Source organism: Carlito syrichta, unplaced genomic scaffold (assembly GCF_000164805.1).
Source record: "Carlito syrichta isolate Samal-C Ts95f unplaced genomic scaffold, Tarsius_syrichta-2.0.1 Scaffold56974, whole genome shotgun sequence".
In the NCBI taxonomy this organism is placed as follows: Eukaryota; Metazoa; Chordata; class Mammalia; order Primates; family Tarsiidae; genus Carlito; species Carlito syrichta.
The window spans coordinates 869,958-896,319 of NW_007001070.1; the positions used below are offsets into that span (position 1 = coordinate 869,958).

A 26,362-nucleotide genomic window follows, 5' to 3' on the forward strand; every position below is an offset into this window, starting at 1 on the left:
TCCAGTCAACATTTTTTTAAATCTGTGCCCATCTTCCCTTACAGTGTTCTACAAAAGGAGAGCGCCATCAAAGGGGACTTCTGAGAGCCTGGCCCACCTTTGCTACTTTCCTTTTTGAACCCCAGTGGTAATCCAGGTAGACCCTTAAGTCACCCACTGTCCCCTGCCCCAACACAGTGGCTGAATGGTGAGGAAAGCAGGGTGCCTCAGGCAGACAGGTGAGACAAGATCTGAGGCTCACAGGGAAGTGCTCCCATGGCAGCTCCCTGCTCACCTCCCACTTCCCAGGGTGAGGAGAGGGGCTGGAAGCAATGGAGCCCAAGGCAAGAACAAATAAGCTTCCCCAATCAGTGAGGAGAAGATCCACCCACAACTGCCAGTGAGAAACCAGTTTCTGCAGACTTCTTACTGAGTGGCTACTTGCAAAACCCCTTCCTTTGAGGTGGCCACAGCAGCCTGGCTGCTGGTCTACAATGTTCTGAGAAAGAGGTGCCAAGAAGGGTCATGAAAGCCACATTCCTCTGGAAATGGATCCTGTGACTGTTCTATCCCTCCCTTCCCATGGTGTGAAATTGACAGGCACAGCCTGGACACCACCATTTGCTCAGCCTGGTCCCTCCTTCCTAGGAAGACTGAGAGGGCAGTCAATACCCCACGGGAGAGCCTGACCTATCTACCTCAAAAACCAGCAAGGAGCAGGGGACGGTCACCGGATAGCCCTCATCCCACCCTCCCCCCTTACACCATCCCACCATCAGAAAAGCATTTTCACAAACTCAACTCCAAGAATGAGCATGAACACAACCACCTATTGCCCAAGGACTCTGAGTCACAAGAACACACACAAGGCCTAAACGCCACCTGGGCCACACAGAGTGGCTGCAGGAAGAACAGGAGCTCTCAGAGAGATATAGGTGACTTCCTTCAGCAACGTGACCTCAGCCTATGCAAGTCCCTGCTCACTCAGGGCCTCACCATTCTCAACTAAAACTGGACTCTTAGTGACCAGTCACTAATGTCATTGGTGTACAGGGCCATCTGGCAGTATCAGAATCATTTATTCTAAACACAGATGCCCGGCCTCCCCTCCAACAAGGTTCTAAAAAGGAGGTCTGGATTGAGTCCCTGAATCTGTATTTTTAAAATTTGTTTTTATTAAATTTTTTAGAAACAAGGTATGGTTTGGTCACCAGGCTCGAGTACAGTGGCACAATCATGACTCCCTGCAGCCTTGACCTCCTGGGCTCAAGCAATCCTCCTGCCTCAGCCTCCAGAGTAGTGGCATGACAGGCAAGGGACACCAGGCCCAGCTATGAATTTGCATTTTTATAAGCTCCCCAGGTGATTCTGATATGCTGACAGGCCCACACCAAGAGGACCAGGTTATCAGTTTGGGCACCAAGGAATGTGGCACTCCCTTTCAGGATCCTGCAAAGGCTAAAGGACCTGTTAGCTACGGTGCAGCCACAGACTGGGGGGTGAGAAGGGGGAGTCTCCTTGTAGGCAACTAAAGGTAATGTTAATTAACATTCACCTGTTTGTGTTTCACAAATTATAGGGCCCCAAATTTATGCATGTAGAAAAATATTTAGTTTTTTAAACCTAAAAATCAAGTAAGTTTATCACAGAGAACAACTTGTCTGGAAACGCCCTATGAGACAGAAAAATGTCCAAAAGTAGTAGAAACTCTGTTCCTTTTATGAATAAAACAATTCTGCATGCACCGCCCTCTTCCTCATGGCTCCTAGAGGAGACTGGAAGGCAGACAGCCATGCCCTTCAGGGAGCTGGGCCTCAGAGACTACAGTGGGCAGATCAGGCACAGTACCTAAATGTGTGAGGATCCCAGAGAGTACTCCTTTGACATCATTTAACACAAGCAGGTAAATCACTCTCCCAGAGGTTTTGATGCAGTAAACAAAGCCAAACTCCCCCTTTCTCCTTGATGGAAGCTTCACAAAAAAACTAACTAATTAGCAAACCTGCCTATCCACTTTCTAAAGTGTTAGTGACTCACTCCTGCTCTCCTAACCAGGGCATTTGCAAAATCGTTCTGCAAAGTGACCATAGTCCCTGGCATTTCACCTTATTTGCTATTCCAATTCATACCAAAGGATGGGAGAATTTAGCTCTGTATCAACTGATGCATTCAATTAACACCAACACCATTTACTTCAAAACACACACACATACACACACAGTGAGAGTGAGTGAGAAAGAGCGAGCGAGAGGAGACTAAGAATATTCACTTCCTAAAAGTAGAGATGGGTAAACTTTTCACAAATAGTAAGTACCACACAGCAGAGAAGAATCTCCAAAAGTTATTTTGTATGCATAGAAACCAATTATCAGGTCCTCAAACTGTCTCAACTCTAAGAATTTATTAATACAAAACAAAGCATTTATTTGGCAAATAGGAGACATGTTTTTCAAAACATCAACTCCTCAAACAAGGACAAAGGAAGAATGATTTAATAGTGTTGAGATAACTGGTTAGCAATATAAGGGGAATTAAATAATAAACAAATAACAATTTAGATACTTAGAGGGTATACTTATGTGCACACCCAGAACACACAGCAGAACAGAGTATTTCAGGTCCATTTTAACCTTCTTCACTTTTAAGGCAACAGGAAAAAAACAAATTATAAGACTACCAATCTAGAACAGATAAGAATTCTAAAAATTCCCATATGACTACAAGCAACATAAAAATAAAAAAGGAGACCGGGTTCGGTGGCTCAGCCTGTAATCCCAGCACTTTGGGAGGCCGAGGTGAGTGGATTGCCTGAGTCCGAGGGTTCGAGACCCGCCTGGGCAACTTGGCGAGAACTCATCTCTACAATAAAATCAAAAAATTAGCTGGGCGTGGTAGTGCGCGCCTGTAGTTCCAGCTACTTAGAAGGCTGAGGCGGAAGGATCGCCAGAGCCCAGCAGGTCGAGGCTGCGGTGGCCGGAAGTGGCTACTGCACTCCAGTCTGGGCAACAGAGTGAGACTCCAACTTAAAAAAAATAAAAAAATAAAATAAAAAAGGAAATGCAGAGGCAATCCCTTGGGGTACCCTCAAGCTTCTCTCTCCTCTCAATAAATCCTCTTTCTAAAAAAAAAAAACAAATAAGTTATCTGCAGCTGCAAAAATTATGACAGAGTAAATATCTGCAACATATAAAAATTCATATTTAATAAACAAAACTATTTTAGACAAATGGATAAAGGATATGGACATTATACACAAATGGAAGAATAACATAATTAACAAATGGATAAGTGTTCACTGTCAGCAGAAACAAAATTTAAAGATAATCCAGAGATGTTATTTTACATTTTATTATTTAACAAAATCACCACTACCATTGTGGCAAGCACATTTAATACTTCGCTGGCAGCAGACAGAACTGGTAATACCCTTTGGTAAGCAACACCAAAAAAACTGGCCATACACTTAATCCAATAAACTCATGACTGAAAATCTACCACAAGAAAAAGAATAAGCATTAAGTATGAAACATGAACATCATGGTTTGCAATTAGTGAACAATTTGTAATCATGTGCTTATAAGCTTAAAGGACAAGTGGAATAGAAGAGCATGAAAATGGCTGTATGAGGAGGTGGACTTAAAAGTGATTTTCCAAAAAAGGTTTTCACTGTCACATTTATCGTTACCACCTTTGTATTATAGATACAAATGAGGGTCACTGCTGGTCAGGGGTGTACCTGCTGTTCTGCAGTGTGGTAAGCCCAGCAGGCAACATAAGCAGGACTCCTCTACTTCTGTACTGTGACATTCCCACTGCCCTTTTTTTAATTGAAAAAGGAGCCCCTGCTCAACTGTAAAATATCTGAACAATTCAAAAGTGTGAAAAGTAAGCTGGCAATGAGATGTCACTAAACAATGGTTTTTAATTCATTTGACCAGGGCCCAGTTAGAAATACATTTAACAAAAATCGACCCAACATGCACACACTCATATGCACAACTAAAAAGAGTTTCGTGGAACAAGACTTCCCTTAATCACATGCCATGAACTCTAGATTTGCTTGTGCTGATTTTTCAAAATTCTGCCTGCACATAATTAATCTAAGAAGCAACTACTGTAAACACTGTGTTGAGAAAAACAGCAGACTCCAACTCCTAGGCCAGGCTTCTCTTTCCAGGGTACACTTCCCACTTCTAACTCTTTTGGTGTTTATATCCAAGCATCCTTTAGAAATTTCTGCATGTAACATATCTGTATTGCCATTCCCTGGTTTTTCAGTTTTAGGCATTACCGATCTACTTCCTAACCTGGAAGATGAGACTTAACTCTTTATACTCCATGAGCCACCTCTCCCCTCAAGCCACCCCCTCACACTTGTCCTTCCCCATCTAATTAAACTATAGTGTTGTCTGGAGTAATTTTCAGAGTTGACATTACTGTGACCATGTGAGTCATCAGAGTGTAACCTATGATGTCTTTTCCTGTACAACTTTTTCCCCCTGGAGTTAATAATTCTTATTTTTTCTGTTTGCTTAATTTTCTATGAACTTATCAATATTAAACCCCAAATTCAATGTCAGTTGTCTAAATCTTCTCTCAATAAGTTATTTCACATCAGACATTCTATTTCTATTTCTCCTTCCAGAAGAAATCCTTCTCAGAGCCTTCTGAGCTCCTTCAGTCTAGACTGGGACACAGAATTCCCTTCATCTCTTTTGGGATACAGGCTAGAGAAGATCTAGTCTTTGTACACCTTTATGGAGAAATCTTTCAGTGCTAAAGGCAAGTTTTTCCTACCTAGTATGTCTGAAAACATCTTTATTTTACCTTCACTCTTGAATGAGTTTGGCTGTGTGTAGAATTTTAGACTGGAAATCAGTGTCACTGAGAATGAAGGGCCAGGCATGGTGGCTCACACCTGTAATCCTAGCACTTTGGGAGGCAGAGGCGAGAGGATTGCCTCCCAGGGGTTCGAGACCAGCCTAGGTCACATGGCGAGATGTCGTCTCTACAATAAATCAAAAACTTAGCCTGGCACGGTGGTGCGCTCCTTTAGTTCCACCTTCTGGAAGGCTGAGGTAGAAGGATCGCCTGAACCCAGCAGATCGAGGCTATGGTGACTATGAGTGTGTCACTGCATTCCAGCCTAAGCGATAGTGTAAGACTCCAACTCGAAGAAAAAAAAGAGAGAGAGAATGATGAAGGCATCGTTCCACCATCTACTATGTTGGTATATTAAGAGGCCCAAAACCACTCTGATTCCTAATCTTTGCATTTGACCTGTTTCTTTTTCACTGTAAACTTACAGAATCATTCCTTTTCTCCAGTATATGGAAATTTCAGGATATCGGTCTGGGCTACGTCCATCCACTCAGCTCAAAATTCCATGGGCCCTTCCAATACAGATGTCAGTAACCTATTCTAGGAAATATTTTCCTCAATGATTTTGCCACTTGCAATCTTCTCTGTTCTCCTCTTCTGCAGCTCCTATTAATGGATGTGGGAACCTTGGCTGATAACTTGCTTTCTTTCCTTTTCTGCCCTATAATCCATCTCTTCATCTTTTTGTCCTATTTTCTGGAAGACCCCCCCTCAACTTTATTTTCTAATAATTCTACTAGTATTTTTGCTGTTATTATTTTTAAATTTTTTACATAACTCTTTCTTTTTTATAGTATCTTGTTCTCATTTCACAGATGCAATATTTCTCTTATCTCTCTGAAGAAATATCTATTTTTTTCAAAATGTTCTTTCCTTTAAATACATTTTCTCTCAAACTCTTTTTTTAAATTTATTTTACTTTCTTTCACATTAAGCACTTTCTTTAGCTGTCTAGTAATCCTTGGTAATCCTCATGATTAAGAGTGAATAACTAAGAAACTAACAGGAAGCTCTGAGGCCTTGGGCAGGTAAGTTTCTATCTAGGGTAATCTGGCTGGGCAATTTCCTGGGAAATCTCTGTAGTCAGCATCATTTTGTTGTTGTTGTTTTTTGTTTGTTTGCTTGTATTTTCCACTTAGGCTAGTCAGATTCCCCAGTGCAGTCCCTTTTAATCTGTAAGAGTCAGCCAGGTTTGGTGGCTCATGCATGTAATCCTTGTACTTTAGGAGGCCAAGAGGGGAGGATCGATTGAGCCCAGGAGTCTGAGATCAGCCTGGGCAAGCGAGACTTGTCTCTACAAAACATTGAAAAGTTAAACGGGAGTGGTGGCATATACCTATAGTCCCTGCTACTCTGAGGCTGAGGCAGAAGGATCCCCTGAGCCCAGAAGGATTCATCCAACCTGGGCAACAGAATGAGACCCTCAACTCAAAAAAAAAAAAAAAAAAGAAAGAAAGAAAAGAAATCTGTAAGAACCCAGTTATCACTGTTCTAGAAGCTGAAACGAAGCTGAAGACAAGGGAATGGAAGTGGTCTCAATAGTAACCCCCAAGAATACCTGGAGTCTCCTAGGCCCTTGGTTTTTTCTTCTGCAGAATGAATCTCCAAGAACTAATTAAAGTGGGAAAGGCAGTCACCCAGCATGAAGGAAGGAAAAGGATCTAGGAACGTAACTGTATCAACTGCTTTCAAACTATTCTTATATTTAGCCTGTATTGCCCACCTTTCCCTGCCCCTAACCTCCAAAAAATCTGGTGCCATCAATTCTAACATCTTTTTTTTTTTTTGAGACAAGTTCTCACTCTGCCATCCAGGCTGGAGTCCAGTGCTGTGGTCATAGCTCACTGCAGCCTCAAACTCCTGTGCTCAAGTAGTCTTCCCATCTCAGCCTCCCACGTAGCTAGCATTACAGGAGCATGCCACCACATCCAGTTGTTTCTTTTTTATAGTATGTTGTTCTTATTTCACAGATGCCCAGGCTGGTCTCAAATTACTGGTCTCAAAGGATCCTCCAGCCTCAGCTCCCAAGGCGCTGGGATTACAGGTGGGAGCCACCATGCTAAGCCCAATTTCTGCATTTTAAACTTGGTCACAATTCATACATTCCTAGTTTGCAAAAATTTTCTTGCTGTTGTTCTTTCTCATTGTCCTGTACTCATGGACTGATTTATTTCTTTTCTCTTCTTTTTTTTTATAATTCCCTTTATTTTAACCTACGTGGGGTTTTAGGAGAAAGTAAAATTAGATGTGTCTGCTCAATCCACCATTTTTACCCAGAAGACCCCTAGGAAGGTTTCAAAATTTTTTTTAATTTTTACTTAGCAAAATAAAAAATTCAGAAAGCATACTCTATCACCACATTAAAAAAACGGTAAAAGAGACTACATAGGTAATTTAGGTTACTAATCAACTGATCTTAAAACAGGGAGATTATCTGAGTGGGTCCAGCTGAGGAAGTCAGAGACATTCCATGATCAGATGAGACCCACCTGGACAACTTGGCGAGACCTCGTCTCTAAAATAAAAAAAAAAGGTAGCACACGCCTATAGTTCCAGCTACTTGGAAGGCTGAGGCGGAAGGATCACTGGAGCCCAGCAGGTTGAGGCTGCGGTGGCCGGGAGCGTGCCACTGCACTCCAGTCTGGGTGACAGAGACTCCAACTCAAAAATAAAAATAAAAATATTAAAAAAAGCCGGGCTCGGTGGCTCAGCCTGTAATCCCACGCCTTTGGGAGGCTGAGGTGAGTGGATTGCCTGAGCCCGCGGGTTCAAGACCCGCCTGGGCAGTGAAACCTCATCTCTACAATAAATTTTTTAAAAAACCACCTGGGCGTGGTAGCGCACACCTGTAGTTCCAGCTACTTGGAAGGCTGAGGCGGAAGGATCACTGGATCCCAGCAGGTCGAGGTTGCGGTGGCCGGGAGCAGACACTGCACTCCAGTCTGGGTGACAGAGTGAGATTCCAACTCAAAAAAAATAAAAAATTTAAAAATTTTAAAAAATTAAAAAATAAAAAGAGTTAGCCCTGTGCGTCTGTGGTTCTGAATCCACAGATTCAGCCAATCAGGGATCAAAAATGTTTGAAAATATTACAAATACAAATATAAAGAATATAACAACTATTTTTATCACATTTACATTGTATTAACTATTATAAGTAATCTAGAGATAATTTAAAGTATACAGGAGGATGTGCGTAGGCTATATGCAAATACTACACCATTTTATATAAGGGACTTGAGCATCTGTGGATTTTGGCATCCTGGACTGAGCATGTCCTGGAACCAATCCCCCATAGATACCAAAGGGATGACGGAATCCTGACTGTACCCCATTGGTTTAAAGACGGTGGGGGAGAGGGGGAGAAAGAAAACCAACTCAGAGTAGCGTGGACCTTTAAATTAAAACTTTTAGGTTTCCAGAAAAACTCATTACCTCTCCCATTTCCAGATAAGCTCTGTCAAAACATCATCACCACCAACTGGCACTCCCTCAAGAACCAACTGTTTGTGAGCTTTGGAGCCAAATTAAACTCTGGCCAGTGCTTGGCTGTCTCATACCCAAGGGAGTTGGGCCCTTTGCTCCTCCTGTGGGGACCTTCAGAGAGGGAAGGACAGCTACCTGCACCCCCTCCTATGGGGTCTTCTCTACCTCCACTTCTTTAGCATCTCCCCATTCTAACTTGCCCTCTTTGGTTAATGTCTGCTTTAAAATGGGGCACCAACTCCCTAAATCAGATAACAGCTAACTTTTCAGAGCATGTCCCATGGACCAGTAACTGTGCTCGCTGGAAATGCAGAATCTCAGTCCCCTTCAATATACACTTTAACAAGATCCTGAAGTAAGGTTAAAATTTGAGAAGCTCTGAGAGAACAGACTCATTCCTGATACAGATGCATAAACAAGGGGGAGGGAGGGAGAGCGAAGCCCTAAGGGAAGGAAGCCATATAGAGCAGTGGAGAAAAGTGAACTGAGTGTTGGAAGGCGAGATCCAACACAAGCTCTCCAACTTCAAAGGAGTGAGTGATGTCTCCAGGAATGTTTACTACTCCCTAAGAGACAATTACACACTGCACTACTCTGTTAGTGGCTTCAGATTTGTATCCTTCCACACAAACCTGATCCCAAGCACCAGGTACAAATACCAGACAGACTATGGACCAAGCCGCCCCACCTGGAATCCCTCAGGGACCTTGATCTCAGTGTGGTCACTAATTGGGCTCCCCAAGGCACCTCCACCCCAACCCATCCAGGCACTTAAGCCAAATACTCAGGAGCTTTCCTGACTCCTCCCCCACTTCCAATATTCTCCCCTCTCCCTCCTGAGGGTCAAGGGTTATTTACTTCGCATGAAAAGTTTAAGGTCTCCTACCTGGCTCTCTACCTCCAACCTCCACCCCCACCCCCATCTTGCCCCTTTCTCTTTCCTGAGAAGCCCACTGACTTCAAAGATAACACTAGCCACCCATATTCTGAGCTACAAGCCTCTCCACACTAATTATCCCTCCTATCCCCTTTCCCCCTCATTGTTCAATGCTAGTCATTCACCAAGATTCTGCTTTTTCACCTTGGCCTTTGAGGTTCCCAGAACTGGCACCTGATCTCATCACAGGCCCATCCCAAGGAGGGAAAGCCACATTCCCAAAGAAGCTGGCGCCCTACTACACCCCTAATAGCACACCTTGGGCCCTGGACTCTCCTACCATGTAAGAAGGGGTCCTCAGAGCCTAATGAGTGCTAGGGAACATTCACAAGACAAAGGAACAGGTAGGCCCAGGGGAAAAGCCTAGGAGAGGGTAGGTGAATACGGAAGGGGAATGACCCCCAGCTGGAGAAAGGGTCACTGAGAAAGGGTCACTAGGATGGGCCAAGGCAACCTGTCACACTGCCCACAGAAGTCTCACCGAGAAAAGATGCCTCAGCCCCAAAGCCCCACCACCCTCAGAGTGGGAGGAGAGGCTCAGCTGTCTCTGACTCATTCCTTAGTCAGAAGTGACTATGCATGCCAGTAATCCCAGCACTTTGGGACACTGAGGCGGGAGGAATGCCTGAGCCCTGGGCAACTTGGTGAGACCTCATCTCTACAGTAAATAAAAAAGTAGCCAGGCATGGTGGTGCACACCTGTGGTTCTAGCTACTTGGAAGGCTGAAGTGGAAGGATCACCTGAGACAGCAGGTCGATGCTTCAGTGGCCATAAGCATGCCACTGCACTCCAGCCTGGGGGACAGTGAGACTCCAACCCTAATTCCAAAAAAGAAAAAAGAAAGAAAGAAAAGAAGTGACCATGTCCTTCCCTAACCCATTCTCCAGTTACCCAACACCCTATCCAAGGGTAGACTGGAAACAGTGCAAAATCGAACACAGTAGCAGCAGCCACTCACTGGTATCAAGAAGTTTGACTCTTTACTGTGGAAAGACACTACAAAGCTACACAGGGTCTGGGGTGGGCCACCCTCCTTTGTCACAGCGTGACAAACAATGCCCTGGCACACGGTGGGGGAAAGTAGACTCCCAGGATGCCAAGGGTCACCAGATCCTTGACTGCCAGCACTGAGATGGCCTCCATGTGGAAGTCCAGGAGAGGCTAGGTCATCAACTCTGAGCCCCACCAGGTTCTCCAACAGACTTAGGGCTCTCAGTGTTTTGCTTCCTGTAAAAACACTTAACTTTGCAATTTAATCATTATGAACTTCCACCACCAAAACCCCACAACTCAAAACCTGTTGAGTTTTGGAGCACCAAGGGACCTCCTTGTCAATCTGGTGGTGACAGGAGACATCTGTCTACCTCGGTGCTATCATCAGGAAAGGAGAAGAGGGAGGGGCAGATGTGGCTCAGGGGAGGGAAGCAGGAGGTAAGTGCTCAGCGGGAGAAGAGCTGAGCCTGGAATGGAGGTCACCCAATCCACTGATTTTCAAACTTACTATTTTTATTATTTTTTAAGCTACAGGAGGCTGTGTTCAAAGAAACTCTGACCCAGAAACCCAGCATGAAGGCAGGCAGAGCAGGTCACTTTTATCTTCAGGTGGCAGGGAGGCTGCATGAGGTACACACTCAAAAATGATAGGCCTGGTCCAGATGATCCCAAATGCCACAGAACATCAGAGTGGCTCAAGGAGCTGATTCCAGAATCACACAGGGACTAGTTTAACAGGACTATGATAGGCCTAGAAATACACAATTTTAAGAGCTGTCCCTCACAGCAGTTAGAAGGGGCCCCCACTGGTCACATCTGGGATAATATCTCACAATAAACAACAGTAATGGACTGCAGTTCACTGAATAAAATAAGAATTCATAAGGCCAGGTATGAGCTCACACCTGTGATCCCAGCGAGAGGACTGCCTGAATACAGGGGTTAGAGACCTGCCTAGGCAACTTGGTGAGACCTCATCTCTATGATAAATCAAAAACAATTAGCCAGGCATGGTGGCACGTGCCTACGGTTCCAGCTACTTGGAAGGCTGAGGCAGAAGGATTGCCTGAACCCAGTGGTCAAGGTTTCAGTGGCCGTGAGCATGCCACTGCACTCCAGCCTCGGTGACCAGAGTAAGACTCCAACTCAAAAAAAAAAAAGAAAGAAAAATTCACGAACCCATTCTAATGCACCCAGAGAGAGAGAGATAAACAAACACATGAGAGAGAAGAAAAAATTCTGTGTAGCAAAATGTTAAATGATAAATGTAGAAGGAATTATGGAATTAAATCATCACCATTCAGCAACTATGCCAGAAATAACTGATTCTGTCAAGAACCATCAATGGGTCCTAAAACCAGTTGATGAATTTGATGTGAAACAGTAAATTGTATTCGCATAGTCTCAAATACAAATAAGTTCCCAGATGACACATAAAATTACAAAGAGCAAAAATTAACTTAGTAGTGGAGGAATTCAGCAGACAACACCTTAGACAAGTGACCACTTGTCATCAATAAAGAGTCAAACCCACATCATGTGCCTATCAAGGGGCTGCACCCAGGACACATCATTTTTGCAGTATTCCAGACAAAATTGCATAACCTGAATCTAATCATGAAGAAACATCAAACAAACTCAAATTAAGGGAGATTCTACAAAATAACTGACCTCAAGTAACTCAAACATAGAATTTGTAGTTCTTCGCCTTAAAAAAAAAAAAAAAAGCAAACAAAACATTCAGACCTTGGGCCCAAAAGAGATTTTTCAGAATGACTCATCAGGCAGCTCATTCAACTGCACAAGCAGCACCAGGGCAACACCCACCCAGGTAAGGCAGAGCCTGGCCACCCACAGCTGCTATCTCCCCAATTTCTCAAATATTTGGGCAAACTGAGGGCTGGCACCTTCCTGACTTCCAAATTGATGTCCCAACCTACTTTCCCTCTGCTGCCCATTCACGAGAGGATACAGAGTCAAGGCAGGCAAGGGAGCACAATGCTCTGTACCCTGATAATCATGGCAGGCCTGTTTCTGAAATTCCAAGTACACATGAAATGTCTGTAGACAGAATCCTTTTATAAGCCCCTGATAAGAGAACATTAGTGCCTCCTCCTCAGCCAGTTACATACAAATGTGGACAACTCAGGTCCAGTTTACAGTGGCATCTCCAAAATGAACAAGAACCCAGGAAGCCAAGGTGCTGTTCCTCCAGACCTCAGAAGGACTGAGCTGGACCCAGTGTCCCTCTCAGAAATTCTCGAGGGAGGGCCTGGGAGCTAAGGGCAACCTACCCAGCAATCCATCAAAATGCTGGGCAAGTTCCTGGAGTGAAAGACTTTTCATTGTGGGAGACAAACACCTCAGGATTTGTTTCCACATATTCAGAGCACTGCTGTGTACCAAGAATTGAGGCTGTGGAGCCCAACTACAACTCAGAGTGGGAACAGTATCTGACTCAGGGAACTCAAAAGGTGATTCGTTCTACCAAATGCAAAGTCAAATAGGTGCTGAAAGGGCAGGAAGGTGGAGGCGGGAAGCTGGCCAGGAAATGCTCCCCACAGCAGCTGGTTTAAACATGTACTAGATGAGGGCACCCACATTTAGAGGCTCACCTGTTTGGGAGAAACAGCTTTGCTGGGAAATAGGGACCCACAGTAACTCAACCTGACAGTGGGCAACTGTCTCCCCTCATGGCAACCCTCTGATGCTAATGATCAACAGAGCCCCCAGCATGTCCTCAGCTCTGGATTGGGCTCTGCAAATGATACCAAGACAAAACCATTATAGCCACCCTTGCAGGGCTGAAATAACCAAGGTGGGAGCCGCTCCTGGATACTACAGATGTTCCACGTGATGAGTGGACCGTTCTTGGAGAGAAATAAACTTTGTTCCAATAGCCAAGTCTCTGCTGGCTATTAAGGGAGCTGCTCCAGCAGGCTGCAGGATTTGACCTGCATGCCTAATACAAACTTGAAGTGTCCTCTTTGTACGGTTGCTCTCCCCCTCCTCTCCCCTTCCCCAACACAAAGAAACTACATAAGAGAATTTAGAATTATTTACTCTTCTTTCTCCATTTTCCCATACCTGAAAGACATAAAGATTATGGCTGTAAGATGTTTTAAAAAAACTTTGTATCCAAAATTTCAGACTGCTACAATATAGACTCAGCTTTCCATATTCACAGTTCTGCATCCTCAGATTCAATGAACCATGGATCAAAAATATTCAGAAAAAAATACAAATTTTAAATGATATAGCAATCATTTACATAGCATTTGCATTATATCAGTTATTATAAGTAATCTAGAGATTATTTAAAATATATGGGAGGATGTATGTAGGTCATAGGCAAATAGTACTGGGGAGGGCCTAGAACCAAACCAAAGGAAACCAAGGGATGACTGTACTGTTTAAAGACAAGCAATCCACTTCACTCTGAGGACAAAATCCTGGGAGATTCACCAGTCCTCCCCTAAGTCTAGGGGTGGTACACTATGCAGCCCAGGCAAAGCCTGGCTCTGCACCCCCTCAATTACCCCCAAGCAAACAGCCTGAGGGGGAAAATTTACAGAGTTAAAGCAAAACAAAAATCCTTCCCAAAGAAGCCATGGCAAGTGAAGCCTACTGGAGAAAAATAAATAAAATTAAGTGTGCATAGAGAATGTCAAAAGAGAAAAGGAATGGGGGCCAGATTTTTTTTTTTTTTTTTTAGTTGGAGTCTCACTCTGCCACCCAGACTGGAGTGCAGTGGCACGCTCCTGGCCACTGCAGCCTCGACCTGCTGGGCTCCAGTGATCCTTCCGCCTCAGCCTTCCAAGTAGCTGAACAGCCGGGCTTGGCGGCTCAGCCTGAATCCCAGTGCTTTGGGAGGCTGAGGTGAGTGGATTGGCTGAGCCCACGGGTTTGAGACCTGCCTGGGTAACTTGGGGAGACCTCATCTCTACAATAAAATCAAAAAAATTAGCCAAGTATGGTAGCACGCGCCTGTAGTTCCAGCTACTTGGAAGGCTGAGGTGGAAGGATCGCCGGAGCCCAGCAGGTAGAGGCTGCGGTGGCCAGGAGCGGACACTGCATTCCAGTCTGGGCGACAGAGTAAGACTCCAACTCAAAAAAAAATAAAAAAAAACCAAGTAGCTGGAACTACAGGCATGCACTACCACTCCCGGCTAATTTTTGATTTTATTGTAGAGATGCGGTCTCACCAAGCTGACCAGGTGGGTCTTGAACCTGTGGGCTCAACCAATCCACTCACCTCAGCCTCCCAAAGCGCTGGGATTACAGGCTGAGCCACCGAGACCGGCTCCAGATTTTTTTTAACTGCAAATCAACGGTGGGAAACTTGAAAAGGGGTAAGAAAAATCTGGAAAGTATCAAGAGAAGGCTAGCAAATCAGCCCCTAAATGAGAGCCTAAAAAGGCAGAAGGCCCCAGGCAGCTGAGCAGGAGCAACAAGGTCTCATGCCCAGAGATGCAAGCTTTTCCTCACAAAAAGACCCCATTAACACCAGAATGCAGGGGGTGTATGGGCAATGTAGTGAAATTGGGAGACCAGCTTCAAACTTTTCCACTGCAAAAACTACTACAAAATATAAATTTGTCGCCCCTCTCCTGGACTGTTTGTTTATCTTCAATATACATCAAAACATCCTTATAGAAAATGCTCTGTGTTTCTACAGAACGCAAACAATATTTACGACCTGATTCTGAGCCTGTCCTCCAGCTGGAAAAGACGGGGGCGGGGCGAATGTACCAGATGGCCAAGGGAGGCTTAGCACCGCCCTTTCACGCAGGAGGCTCCAATTACACCCCCTCACACACCCCAGTGCCCCAAAGATGACCTTGCCAGTAGGCTTCAGGCCAAAGGGTCTTTCTCAACCTGGCTCCACCTCACCTCCAAGACACCTCCAGCACATAGGAATAACTACTGTACTCTGCATGCAGAGTGGAGGGGAGGGGCTGCAGAGCCTAGGCTATGGGACCCATTAAAGTCAACAACTTTCAGGAAAGCAAGAGGGTAAAGACTGCAAAACCAAGAACAGAATGGTAACAGGGCAGCTGTCTGAGCATGTGCTTGTCAAACTTTAGCGTGCATTCAAACCACCTGGGAATCCTATTATAATGCAGATTCTGATTCAGCTGATCGGGGTGAGTCCCCTCCCAAGATTCTGCCTCTCAACAAGCTCCCAGGTGATGCCTGTGCTGCCCACCAGTAGGCCAGGCCTGTAGACAACACATTGAATAGTGAGGACACAGTACAGACGCACAGAAGGAAAACGACCATTAAGACATTAAGACAAGTCTTAGGAGGAGGCCACCCATCTTTGCTGTGCTTGGTTCACAGGGATACAATCAGCTTTCCTGGAGGAATGCTTTAATTTTGGAATTTGTTTGGTGTTTTAGTGCAGCCCGCTGGATCCTCACAGGTTATTTTTATTCCCATTGCACAGCTGTGAAAGCTACTCTAACCAAATAATAAGCAAAACCTGCCTCCCGGCCCCTTGGGCTTCTTCCAAGACTTCACAGGCCTCCTACAACATGCCGGACAGAAACGCACACAACCACCCCAGAGCAGTAACACAGGCTGGCCCCGAAGACAATGGGAGGAAATCAGCCAGGCAGCAGGCACAGGGGGGCCTGGCAGGCAGTGCTACTTAGGGGTGAGGGGCCCAAGGAATGGAAGTTGGGCAGGAAAAGGCAGATAAAGGCACAGAAACCCACCCTGAAGGGGTGCCAGAGAAAGAATATTTTGGCTCCTAGAGCCTGTTAACAAACTAGGACAAAATTTAAACCCAAACTCCCACCCCTAAGGAAGATTAATTAGGATACTGTTTTTGGTTTTTTTACTTTTTTTTGAGTCAAGACTCTCACTATGTCGCCCAGGATGGAGTGCAGTGCATGCTCCAGGCTACCGCAGCCTCGACCTGCTGGGCTCTGGCGAACCTTCCGCCTCAGCCTTCCAAGTAGCTGGAACTACAGGCATGCGCCACCATGCCTGGCTAAATTTTTGATTTATTGTAGAGACAAGGTCTTGTAGATGGAACAACATTTACTAAAATGAGGACACCCTGAGGTACAACACCGTTCGGGGCTGAAACTTGCTTCCTGATTTTACAAATCAGGAAGACATGGATAATAAGAGAGTCAAATAAGACAGCCAGGCTGCTGTAAAGATGGATGGATTCTGAAACCCTAACCCTAAACACATGAAAACTCGTGGGACATACGAGTTCTATACAAACACTTCATTTCAAAGGCAGGTGACTTACGGAGTCTGGCTGTGGTTTAGAAAGAAAAGACAGCATGGGCTGGGGCACGCACATCTCCAGAAAGAGAATTCAGACAGAGGGTGAGAGTGGCCCTCGCCCTGCCTGCAATCCCAAACATGGCTGAAATTGGACACCTAGAAAAAACATTCATTGTTCCCAAAAACTGAGGGGAAGAGAGACACATTCAGATGTGAAAGGGCAGGGGATAATTCCATTGTAGAAAAGTCCTCAAAACCACAGAGACTAAAATAAAAAGAAACTTTCTCAACCAACCCTGTTACTGATTTCAGCGAGGATCAGGAGGTAAAGGATGATCACACTTTGTACCTGGGAGTGACTTTCTACGAAGTATCAGAAGGAGGCTAAGGCTAACACACTCTTTCCCTCTCCCCCTAGCGTATGCCTTCAGTGGCCAAAAACAGGTGAGACTTCTCTCTGTCCTCACTGTAGGAGTCACTATCATTCTGATCCAGTAAGAGGGGAGACTCTCTAAACAAAGGGAAACCTCAGCATCACTGTGGTAACAGCTGGCAGAATTGGAGGTACAGCCAGGGGGCTACCACATCTTTGACTCAGTGGGCCGATTCAGGCCCCAAGGGCTTCTCCTGGTGCTGTGCACAGACTGCCTGCTGCCTGCCTGAGTTTCAAGAGCCCGGAGATGGCAGAACAAAAGAAAATGGCTGTGGCTCAGGCAGCGGGGGTGGCTGCAGGCCGGGCTGCCAGCAAGCAGGCTTTTCAGCAGCTGAGTGTTCAAGTGAGGAAGGGGGGACACTGGGCTGAGCACTAAGGCACAAAAGAAAAGTGGGGGGCCTGGGAGACTAACAGCAACACAGGCACGCGCCTGGCCCCCACCCAAGGGTGCAGCTGGGCTGGGAGGACTCAAGCAGCACACACTCCCCCAGGCGGTGGGCAGGTGGCCGACAAGCCCCACACTGGGCACTCCTGCTCCTTGCCCAGCTGCTCAGAACTCTTACCCAGGGGGGTTCCGGGCACAGCACAGGGACTTGAGAGGAGGAAAGGGGAATCTTGACAGAGGTACCCACAAAAGACAGGACCCAGAATCAGAAAACAATGAGGGGCCTTGGAGTGGTTCAGGGCTGTCTGCAAATAGACCTCCATTAAACATAATGGGCTCCTGCTGCTAGCAACAATAGCCTGCACTGACCACTCCCTATCCCCCTCTCCTCCTTCCTTCCCACCATCCCAAAAAATCCACAATGGGAGGCAGCAGGAAACCAGGGCAGAGTCCATGAATAGCTCCACTGTCAGTCCCCAGGTCCCGCCTCCTCAGCCCCACAGGTCAGCCCTCTGGGCCACCAGGCCACAATAGAAACTCTGTGCTACAGAGGGCCCAAGCCCCAGACAACAGCGCGGAGGGCATGGGAAGCTCTGGAGTTCTCTCTGGGACTGCGTGTAACTGCAATGGTGAGAATGGCGTGCAAGGGCAAGAGAGCCATGGCTAGGCCACAGGCTTCAAACCCACCAGGTCAGGATCTATTTAAGGGGGCTTTCTGACAGCCAGTCCTAAAATCTCCCTGCTTCCTACTCTGCCCTAACTTGGGGCGGACAGAGCCCCACAGAAAAAGGAATAACCAGAGAGCTCAAGCATGGAGTGGATGGCTCCATGAGCCCCCTCCCAATTCTCCCTCCTTCCTCTAGTCCACCCCAGGAAGAAAAAAAACGCATCTGTCCTTATGCCCTGCTTCGGCTCTGAAAGGAAGCACCTGCTCAAAACAGAAAACCCATCTATTATTTTCACCAGGTGCCTTTTATACCAGGCTCTTAAAATCACAAGGTGGCAGTCAGGTCCAAGGAGGCCTGAACGGCGGACTGCAGAGCAGCCAAAGGCCCAAGGAGGCCAGGACAGGAAGCCTGATCCCCACACCAATCCCTGACACTGTGGGAGAACTCTTCTATAAAACAACCTTCACACCCTGCCCAAGTCCTTAGAACTCTTGAGGCTTGTTCAAAACCACAATGATAAGTCTGCTCCTCCTCCCTCTGGCTGCTTACTCCTCATGCAGCCACAGGTACCCAGGTTTCATGGCCCACAGGGCACAGCCAAAGGCTGTAAACACAGAGCTCACAGAGACAAGCTGAACTGAGCTGAACCAAAGATGAACCAGGATGGGAACCAACACACCAGCACCACCCTACCCACCTCCCTGCAGTCCCCTCCAGCTCTAGTTGTCTCTGACTGTAGAAGGACAAGCTCCCTCTACAGAAAACCTCAAACTTTCATTCCCCCTCTCAATAACAGCATGTTTCTTTTCCTGTGAAGCACCCAAAATGTCTCAGCTCCATATCTAGCCATCTCTGTTACAGACTTAGAGCATGCACAAGACACTCCAGCAACTTGACTTGTAGAAACAAAATACTGAAAGCAACCTCTAAGTCCACTAATATGGGGCTGGTAAAGTGAATCATGGTTCTCCATAGAGCCAAATAGCATGCTGCTGACAAAAAAGAATGGACTGACCTTACATGTACTGAAACAGTACAATCCCAGGATAAATTTTAGAGTAAAAACCAGTGAGTGCCAAAACGTAATTAGTATACCACTATGGGAATAGACAAGAGAGGAGAGCTGACATGCTTGACTAGATCCTGAACATCTGGTGATGGAGACCTCAGGGGAGCAGAACTGAAGGGGTCAGTGATAGAAGAATATTCACCATATATCTTTGTTAAGTGTTTTTCGTCATGAATACATGTTTTTAAGTACAAAGGTTAAACCTACATTAATGTTTTAAATGCCTAAAGTTTGAGGTTAGAGGTACAATTTTACCTGTAGCTCTCTGCAGGCGGCTTCTGGTATCTCCCTAGGACAAGGAGTGGGGGTTGAGGGGAGAGAAAATAAGAGAAAGGAGGCAGCAGAAATGGGGGAGGGGGAAGGAAGGCAGGGCTAGGCAGTGCCAGCCTAACTCAGAGAGCTCCCTGCTGACAACTCCATCCCAAGTCCGGAAATAGAAAGTTTTCCTATGAAGAATAAGAGCAGATACTGACAAAGGCAGAAAAGAAACATTAAGTTATTCCACTCTAAGGACCATCTGTCACCAAGCCCACTCCGCGGTAAGACTGTTAAGACCCCAAGGTTCAGGGAACGTAGATAGTGAGAAGGGAAGTCTGAAACCCAGGCATCCCAGGTCTCCAGCAGGGACCCTTCTCTGGACCCTCCTCACCTGGTCATCAGTGAGGCTCGAGGTCCTAGTGTTATGAACCCACCCCAATTTTAGCAGCTGAAGAAAGCTATTCTGACAGATTTCTAGGTCTGGCTCAACTCCAAGGACAGGCTAAAAAATGGTTTCTCCAAAATCCCAGCTCAAAACCCCAATCCCTAACTACTAAACTCCACATACTTTCCAGGAACTGGAAGCTGCAAAATGGAATTGTTAGATGCATTTGTAGATTTATTCCTCACTAAAGGGATACATATATGTTGTTTAAAAGCCTCCTTTAACTGACGTGTCAATAAATACTCTGCACTCAGAAGCACTGATGTACTTCCTCCAAGTAATTTTCCCCCTAAGGAACAATACAAAAACCATCCCAGTCTCTCCTGAGGCTGAGGGGAATGACACAATGGCCATTAGAACCAGAACTAGCCAGACCATTTGAGCAAGAGAGTCGGATGGCAGGGAGTGGTTCATCAACAGAACTCTATGTAGCAGAACTCCCCAACTCCACTCCCCAGGCCACCACAGCAGACACAAACATCTCCCAATGACCTCAAGCTCACAGACTGCCCAGGTCACAGAGAAAGGTTTCCCTATCTTATGTTTTTTGATGACTGCTAAATGTTCAACAAGTAGCTTCTGAATTAAGAAGCACAAATGAGATCTCACAAATGAGATCACACAGGCACTTGAAGCCCTCAAACCTCATTGCTGGGAAGGAGTCCCTCCTCCTGTGTGTGGGCCCAGTGCAAGCCCTTGGCAGGTCTTGCCTGGAATCCCACAACCCTCCATCAGACCATCACCAGCCTCCTCCAACTATCTTACTGCAGGCTGGCACTGACTCTCAACACACCAAATCTTGTGACATCTCGGCTGCCCATACCACCCCATCGGTCATGCCACAGAGGGCAGCTTCAGGGTCACCCTAAGACAGAAATGTTGACAGAAACTGTCCACTCCACCCCGTTCTTAAGCAATTGCTATTCCCTTCTCCTTGTTCACACTCTATTATTCTCAGCATTCACAGCCCTTAGGAATAAATACCCCACCATTACCATGACTCTTATTTTGTCACACCCTCTCCAAAACCTATTTGTGTTTACACCATTTCGTGTATTTCAGAGGAAGCAGCTGGGACAAGAGACAATGACTGTGGCAGGCAGGATGGCTGCAGAGAGTAGGGTTCTGTCCCTACATCTCTTCCCCTGCAAGGGTGGAAGCAGGTCATGGAGCCTTCGGGAAGTGGGGGAAACCACCACCCACAGCCAACAGGTTTTTCTCACAATATCAGGTGGCCCGGTTCCTGAAAAGCTGGCTGCTGAGATGAAAGCAGCCCCAGGAAAAGGAGGCAGACCAAACAGGATCACCCGTGCTGGATAGGTTTGTGGGAGCCAGCCCTCACAAAAGGCAGGGTATGGCCAAGCAGAGAGGGGCAAAGAGAAAAGTAGGAACCTCACTCATGGAGAAGAAACAAGGTAGACTGGATACAGGGATCCAAAGGCCTGAGACAGAAGGAGGAAGCTGATGAAGCTCCCATGGGCAGAATATCCAGGAGCTCCCACCAGTAAGGCCCCCAGAGTCCAGGTAGGGGGAGATCACCCATAGTGCCTTCCTGGATCCAGCTCAGACAAATGAGACAGTGGGGGAGGGAGAGCGCCACAAAGTTGTCAGACAGGTTTGCCCAGGACAGAGAGAGCTGGAAACACAAGACACAGCAAAAGGGGTTCAGTTTTAGGGGCTAAGGAAAGAGGTAAAGTAGCTGTGATCTGACAGCCAACAGATCTGGCAATGAGGAGCCAGCGAGAACGCTGTCTGGAAGGCATAAAGTCCACAAGCTACAGGGAAAGGAGGACCCAGATCCATACTATTTCCTGAGTGCAGAGGGAAGTCCAGCAGGCTGACAGCAAGGAACCGACAGATGCTGAACAGGACCAAGGTTTCTGGAAACACACATAAGGAGGGATATCCACAAGGAAAGATACCACTCCTGAGGAAGAAGTGTGAGTGGATATGAGTTTAGGCCACTGCAAGAACCATGGACAAGATGCTGCCGGCCACGGGACACTAAGAAAGAGTCTGTTCTAGACCAAACTTCAGTCAAGTCCTCCGAGCTCTCTACTTGCCTAGACCTGACCTTGGGCTCCTGTCTCCATTCCAGCAGAAACCAGTTTTAGTAAGAATCCCTCAGCCAGGCTTGGTGGCTCAGCCTGTAATCCCACGCCTCGGGAGGCTGAAGTGAGTGGATTGCCTGAGCCTGCGGGTTCGAGACCCGCCCGGGCAACTTTGCAAGACCTCATCTCTACAATAAATAAAAAAATCAGCCGGGCATGGTAGCGCACACCTGTAATTCCGGCTACTTGGAAGGCTGAGGCGGAAGGATTGCCGGAGCCCAGCAGGTTGAGGCTGCGGTGGCCGGGAGCAGCCACTGCATTCCAGTCTGGGCAACAGAGTGAGATTCCAACTCAAAAAAAAAAAAAAAAAAAAAAATCCCTCCCTATTAATATCTGATCACATGCTGCCCATCAAAAGAGGACTGGATAAAAAAAAAAAAAAATGTGTGAGTGGATTGCCTGAGCCCATGGGTTCGAGACCCGCCTGGGCAACTTGGGGAAACCTCATCTCTACAGTAAATCAAAAAATTAGCCGGGCGTGGTAGCGCGCGCCTGTAGTTCCAGCTACTTGGAAGGCTGAGGCAGAAGGATCGCCAGAGCCCAGCAGGTGGAGGCTGCAGTAGCCGGGAGTGGCCACTGCACTCCAGTCTGGGCGACAGAGTGAGACTCCAACTCACAAAAAGAAAATGTGGTACATATACACAATGGAATATTACATAGCCATAAAGAAGAACAAAATCATGAACTTTGCAGCAACCTGGATGGAATTAGAGTTTATAATTATAATGAGTGATCTTTCACAGAAACAAAGATCTGAGTATTACATGTTCTCACTCATAAGTGGCCCTTGAACAACTACCGTAATACTATTACAAAAGGATTGACAGTAGCGGGAAACTGTGGGGGAGGGAGGTAGGATTGACAGTAGTTGAGATATGAGGGGGAGCACACCTCATCAACAAGGGTACCTGTACAATGAATATTTGTATACCTAACCCTGAACTGTACCCCACAATTAAAAAAATAAAATATATTTTTTTAAAAATCTGATCACCCTGGATATCTGATCAAATTCCTCATCTTCCACCATCCCCCAGAAAAAAAATCACCCTGGCTTGCCCTAAGAAAGAATCAGTTCAATTTAGCAAAAAAGTTCTCTGTCCTCTTAGAAATTGTCCAGGATCTCTGCACTCTGCTCCTAAGCTTTAAGTTCCCACTTTTCTTTATTTGGAGTTGAGTCCACTTTTCTTTATTTGGAGTATTTGGAGTTGAGTTCACTCTCTCCTTCCTATGGCAAAACGCCACTACACCTGTTACAAAAGTCCTGAATAAAGTTTGCCTACTGGTTTAGCAAGTGCTGGAATATTTTTTTCTTTACCATGCAGATCTCCCCAAGTCTTCCTGGACCCATCACTATCCACCCCTAACCCAGAGTGTGTAAACCCACTTCGTCTAGGGCTATGGTTGGTCTCCCCCACCAAGCCCCAGAGAAAGCCTGTCTTCATGGCCCAGAGATGCAGGGTTATAAGAAGATAGCTAATCAGCAAGCAAGTCAGGCACAGGAAGGTCATCTAGAGAGGCAGGGTTTCTTCGTGCCAATGGTCATTCAGTGGGCAACTACAGACTCTCCTACAGACAGCAGTGGGAGGGCAAGGAAGGAGCAGGGCCTTGAGCATAGCTCAGTGAGTACCTGGAATTGGGGATAGATACATTCTTGCTGCTGAGAGTCCCACCATGGCCTGAACTGTTGTAGAGGTTTTATGGAACCCAGCTGCTCCTTCCTGGAAGGCCCAAATCTAAAGCTGGACCTTGGTCCTTATTTCCACTTGTCACATTCCGATATGCCCAGGTTCCCTGAGGTGCCCCAGTGGGCTTCTAAAGATTTTAGCACAAAAACTCAGCCCTGGGACTATGTGTCCTAGGATATGCTGCTACCCTTAGCCCTCATGGGATCACCATTCAGACCTCAGGGTATAAATTGAGACTCATGGAACACTCCTTTCCTCCCAGCTACTGTGGGTTATTTCTCCTGGATGTTAGAGATACAAATTCCTCAAATTCTCTTTTTTATTAATGCTCTCAGGGCCCTGCAACGTACATGAATACAGGCCCTAACAGCTGGCACACATAGGAAAAACTCAGAGAGGAGGTTCACCAGCTCCCTTGTCCTGGCACTTCCCCAAACCTTATCCACATAGTACAGCCCACCATCAGCTCTCCCAAATGCCAGGGAACACACAGAGACTGAGGCGGCACCAGGAGCTCACCTCTTTTTTTTTTTTTTAAGTCAGAGTCTCACTTTGTTGCCCAGTTTGGAGTGCACTGGCACGCCCATGGCCACCACAGCCTTGACCTGCTGGCCTCAGCCTTCCAAGCAGCTGAAACTACAGGCATGCGCCACCACGCTCTGCTAATTTTTTTGATTTACTGTAGGGACAAGGTCTTGCCGTGTTGCCCAGGCTGATCTTGAACCCATGGGCTCAAGCAATCCTCTTGCCTCAGCCCCCTAAAATGCTGGGATTACAGGAGTGAGCCACCGTGCCCTACAGGAGCTCACCTCTTACCAGGATCCCAGAAGCCACTTTAGAGACAACTGTCATGGCCCTCAGTCACCCATACAGGCTGATACAACCAAGGAAGGAGCAGCCAGTCCCTCCAGCTATCCAGTTGATGGACATAGGCTCTAGTCTAGGCCTCCTCTCTGGCTGCTCAGCTAGGGAGGCAGAACAGACACAGGTGAAGAGTGTCAACTCCAGCCCACCCAGGCCCACTTAAGATCTGATCACCAGGCCTGCTGCTGCCTCCTAAAAGAAAACAGCCCCACCCAACCTCACCAGGCCCAAGAGTGGAGCAAGTGGGGCCCAGAATCAGCTGCTGGTGAGCACTTTGCTGAGAGCTGCCAGAGAGATGGCAGCTGTCTTAAAGCCGAGTATCAAGCCTAACTCAGGGCCTCTGGATCCTGCTTCTCAAACCTGAAGTGTGTACTCATGTACTTCACAGCATCCCTATGATACAGGAAGGGCAACTTGATTCTTCTCACTTTACAGATGAGAAAATGAAAAAGCACTTTTTTGTTCCAGGAGGAAAAATAAAAAGCAAAGACTTGTCTGGGTCACTCAACTAAAAAGTCAACACAACTTGAAAGCTGGCCTCACCACTGTCCACTCTGCAAGCTGGGTAGTGTTATTCATCTTCACATTTAATCAGCACAGGCACTGGACACCGCGCATCTGCCAGAGCCTATGCTAGACCAACACAGCCACTTGTACTGCCTGAATCAAAAACACACACAGTTAAGGGAGAAATGGATGTGGAGACATTACAAATATCCTCCCCAATACATTCAGAGAGGGCACTGCCACAACGGCAGATAAGCAAACAAACGCTGGCATTTACCTAGACCAGAGATTTTCAAAACAGCAGTATACACAGCTCCCTGGGGACTCTGATGACTAGCCAAGAGTGGGACCACTATTAGAAACCACCACCACCTCTCGTTCCACAGGTAAGAAACTGAAAAAGGAGGAGATATGCCTAAGGATACTAAGTTAATCATAAAGCAGAATAACTTTGTCTTACCACCTCCATCCACCAGTATCTACTGGGGGCGGAGGGGGGGGAGTCACCAGAGACCAAGCAGGTGATCAAGCACAAAAACAAGAGCCACAGTGTGGCTGGCTCTTTAAAACCCTGTTAAGGTGGCCTAAGGGAGAAACTGTGGATTAACAGAGGGTTTCTACTCCCTTCTATGGGCCAAAGAACCATCCCAGTCACAAGATCAATCCTGTTCCCAGTGAGAGTCCATCCTTCAGTCATCTCACCACCACTCCTTTCCAGAACCCAAGGTCTACAAGTTCAGTCCCTGAGTCCCACAAAGGGAAGGGGGATGATAAGGGAAGGGGGATGATAACCCATGCTAGGGTTACCATGACCTGCTCCTGCTTCTAGGAAAGGTGGCTGCCCCTATTACCCACATTCAAGTAGGGTATGGGACATGAAACATGTCCATGGGCTGACAAGCCAGGGCAGTCAGGGGAAGCAGGAGACTGCTTCTCTTCCTATGGGCATTACTATCTCTTTTTAAAGCCCACCAGGACCCAATGGTAGGAAGCTGGGATCATCACCTCTGTTCACAGCCCCTAGAATGGGGTTTGAATCTGCACATGTACTTAATAAGAATCCCTGACCAGGAACTCCCCACTAGTCCTTGGGCCCACTAATGAACAAATGAACAAATGAATGAGCAAAAGAAGACTCAATGAACTCATACAACTTGCTCAGGGTTAAAGGACAAAGGTTGCCTTTGCAGATCACCTCTTAATATGCTAACAAGCATTTTGTTTACCACACCACTGCCCTTCAAACATGGCACCTCAATCCATCTTTAACCTAAATATGTTCTTTGACTAATTCATGATAGATGTTCCTGGTGACACAGAAACATATGATGACATTAGGACCAGAACTTGGGAGGAATTCAGAAGAAGGCGCAGTAGTAGACAGGTGTTAGGTATTAGTGCTATTCACCAA

The 26,362-nt window shown here is 46.4% G+C and overlaps 1 protein-coding gene across 1 annotated transcript in view; it reads right to left on the bottom strand.

Moving 5' to 3' along the window:
• TSPAN14 (tetraspanin 14) overlaps nt 1-24,503 on the bottom strand; it is a 57,485-nt gene extending 32,982 nt beyond the window's left edge. Inside the window, exon 1 of the mRNA XM_008049899.2 lies at nt 24,390-24,503. Within this exon, the coding sequence (XP_008048090.2) occupies nt 24,390-24,432 (43 nt within the window). The 5' untranslated portion in view covers nt 24,433-24,503. The remainder of the gene's footprint in view (nt 1-24,389) is intronic.
• Between the last annotated feature and the right edge of the window lie 1,859 nt (nt 24,504-26,362).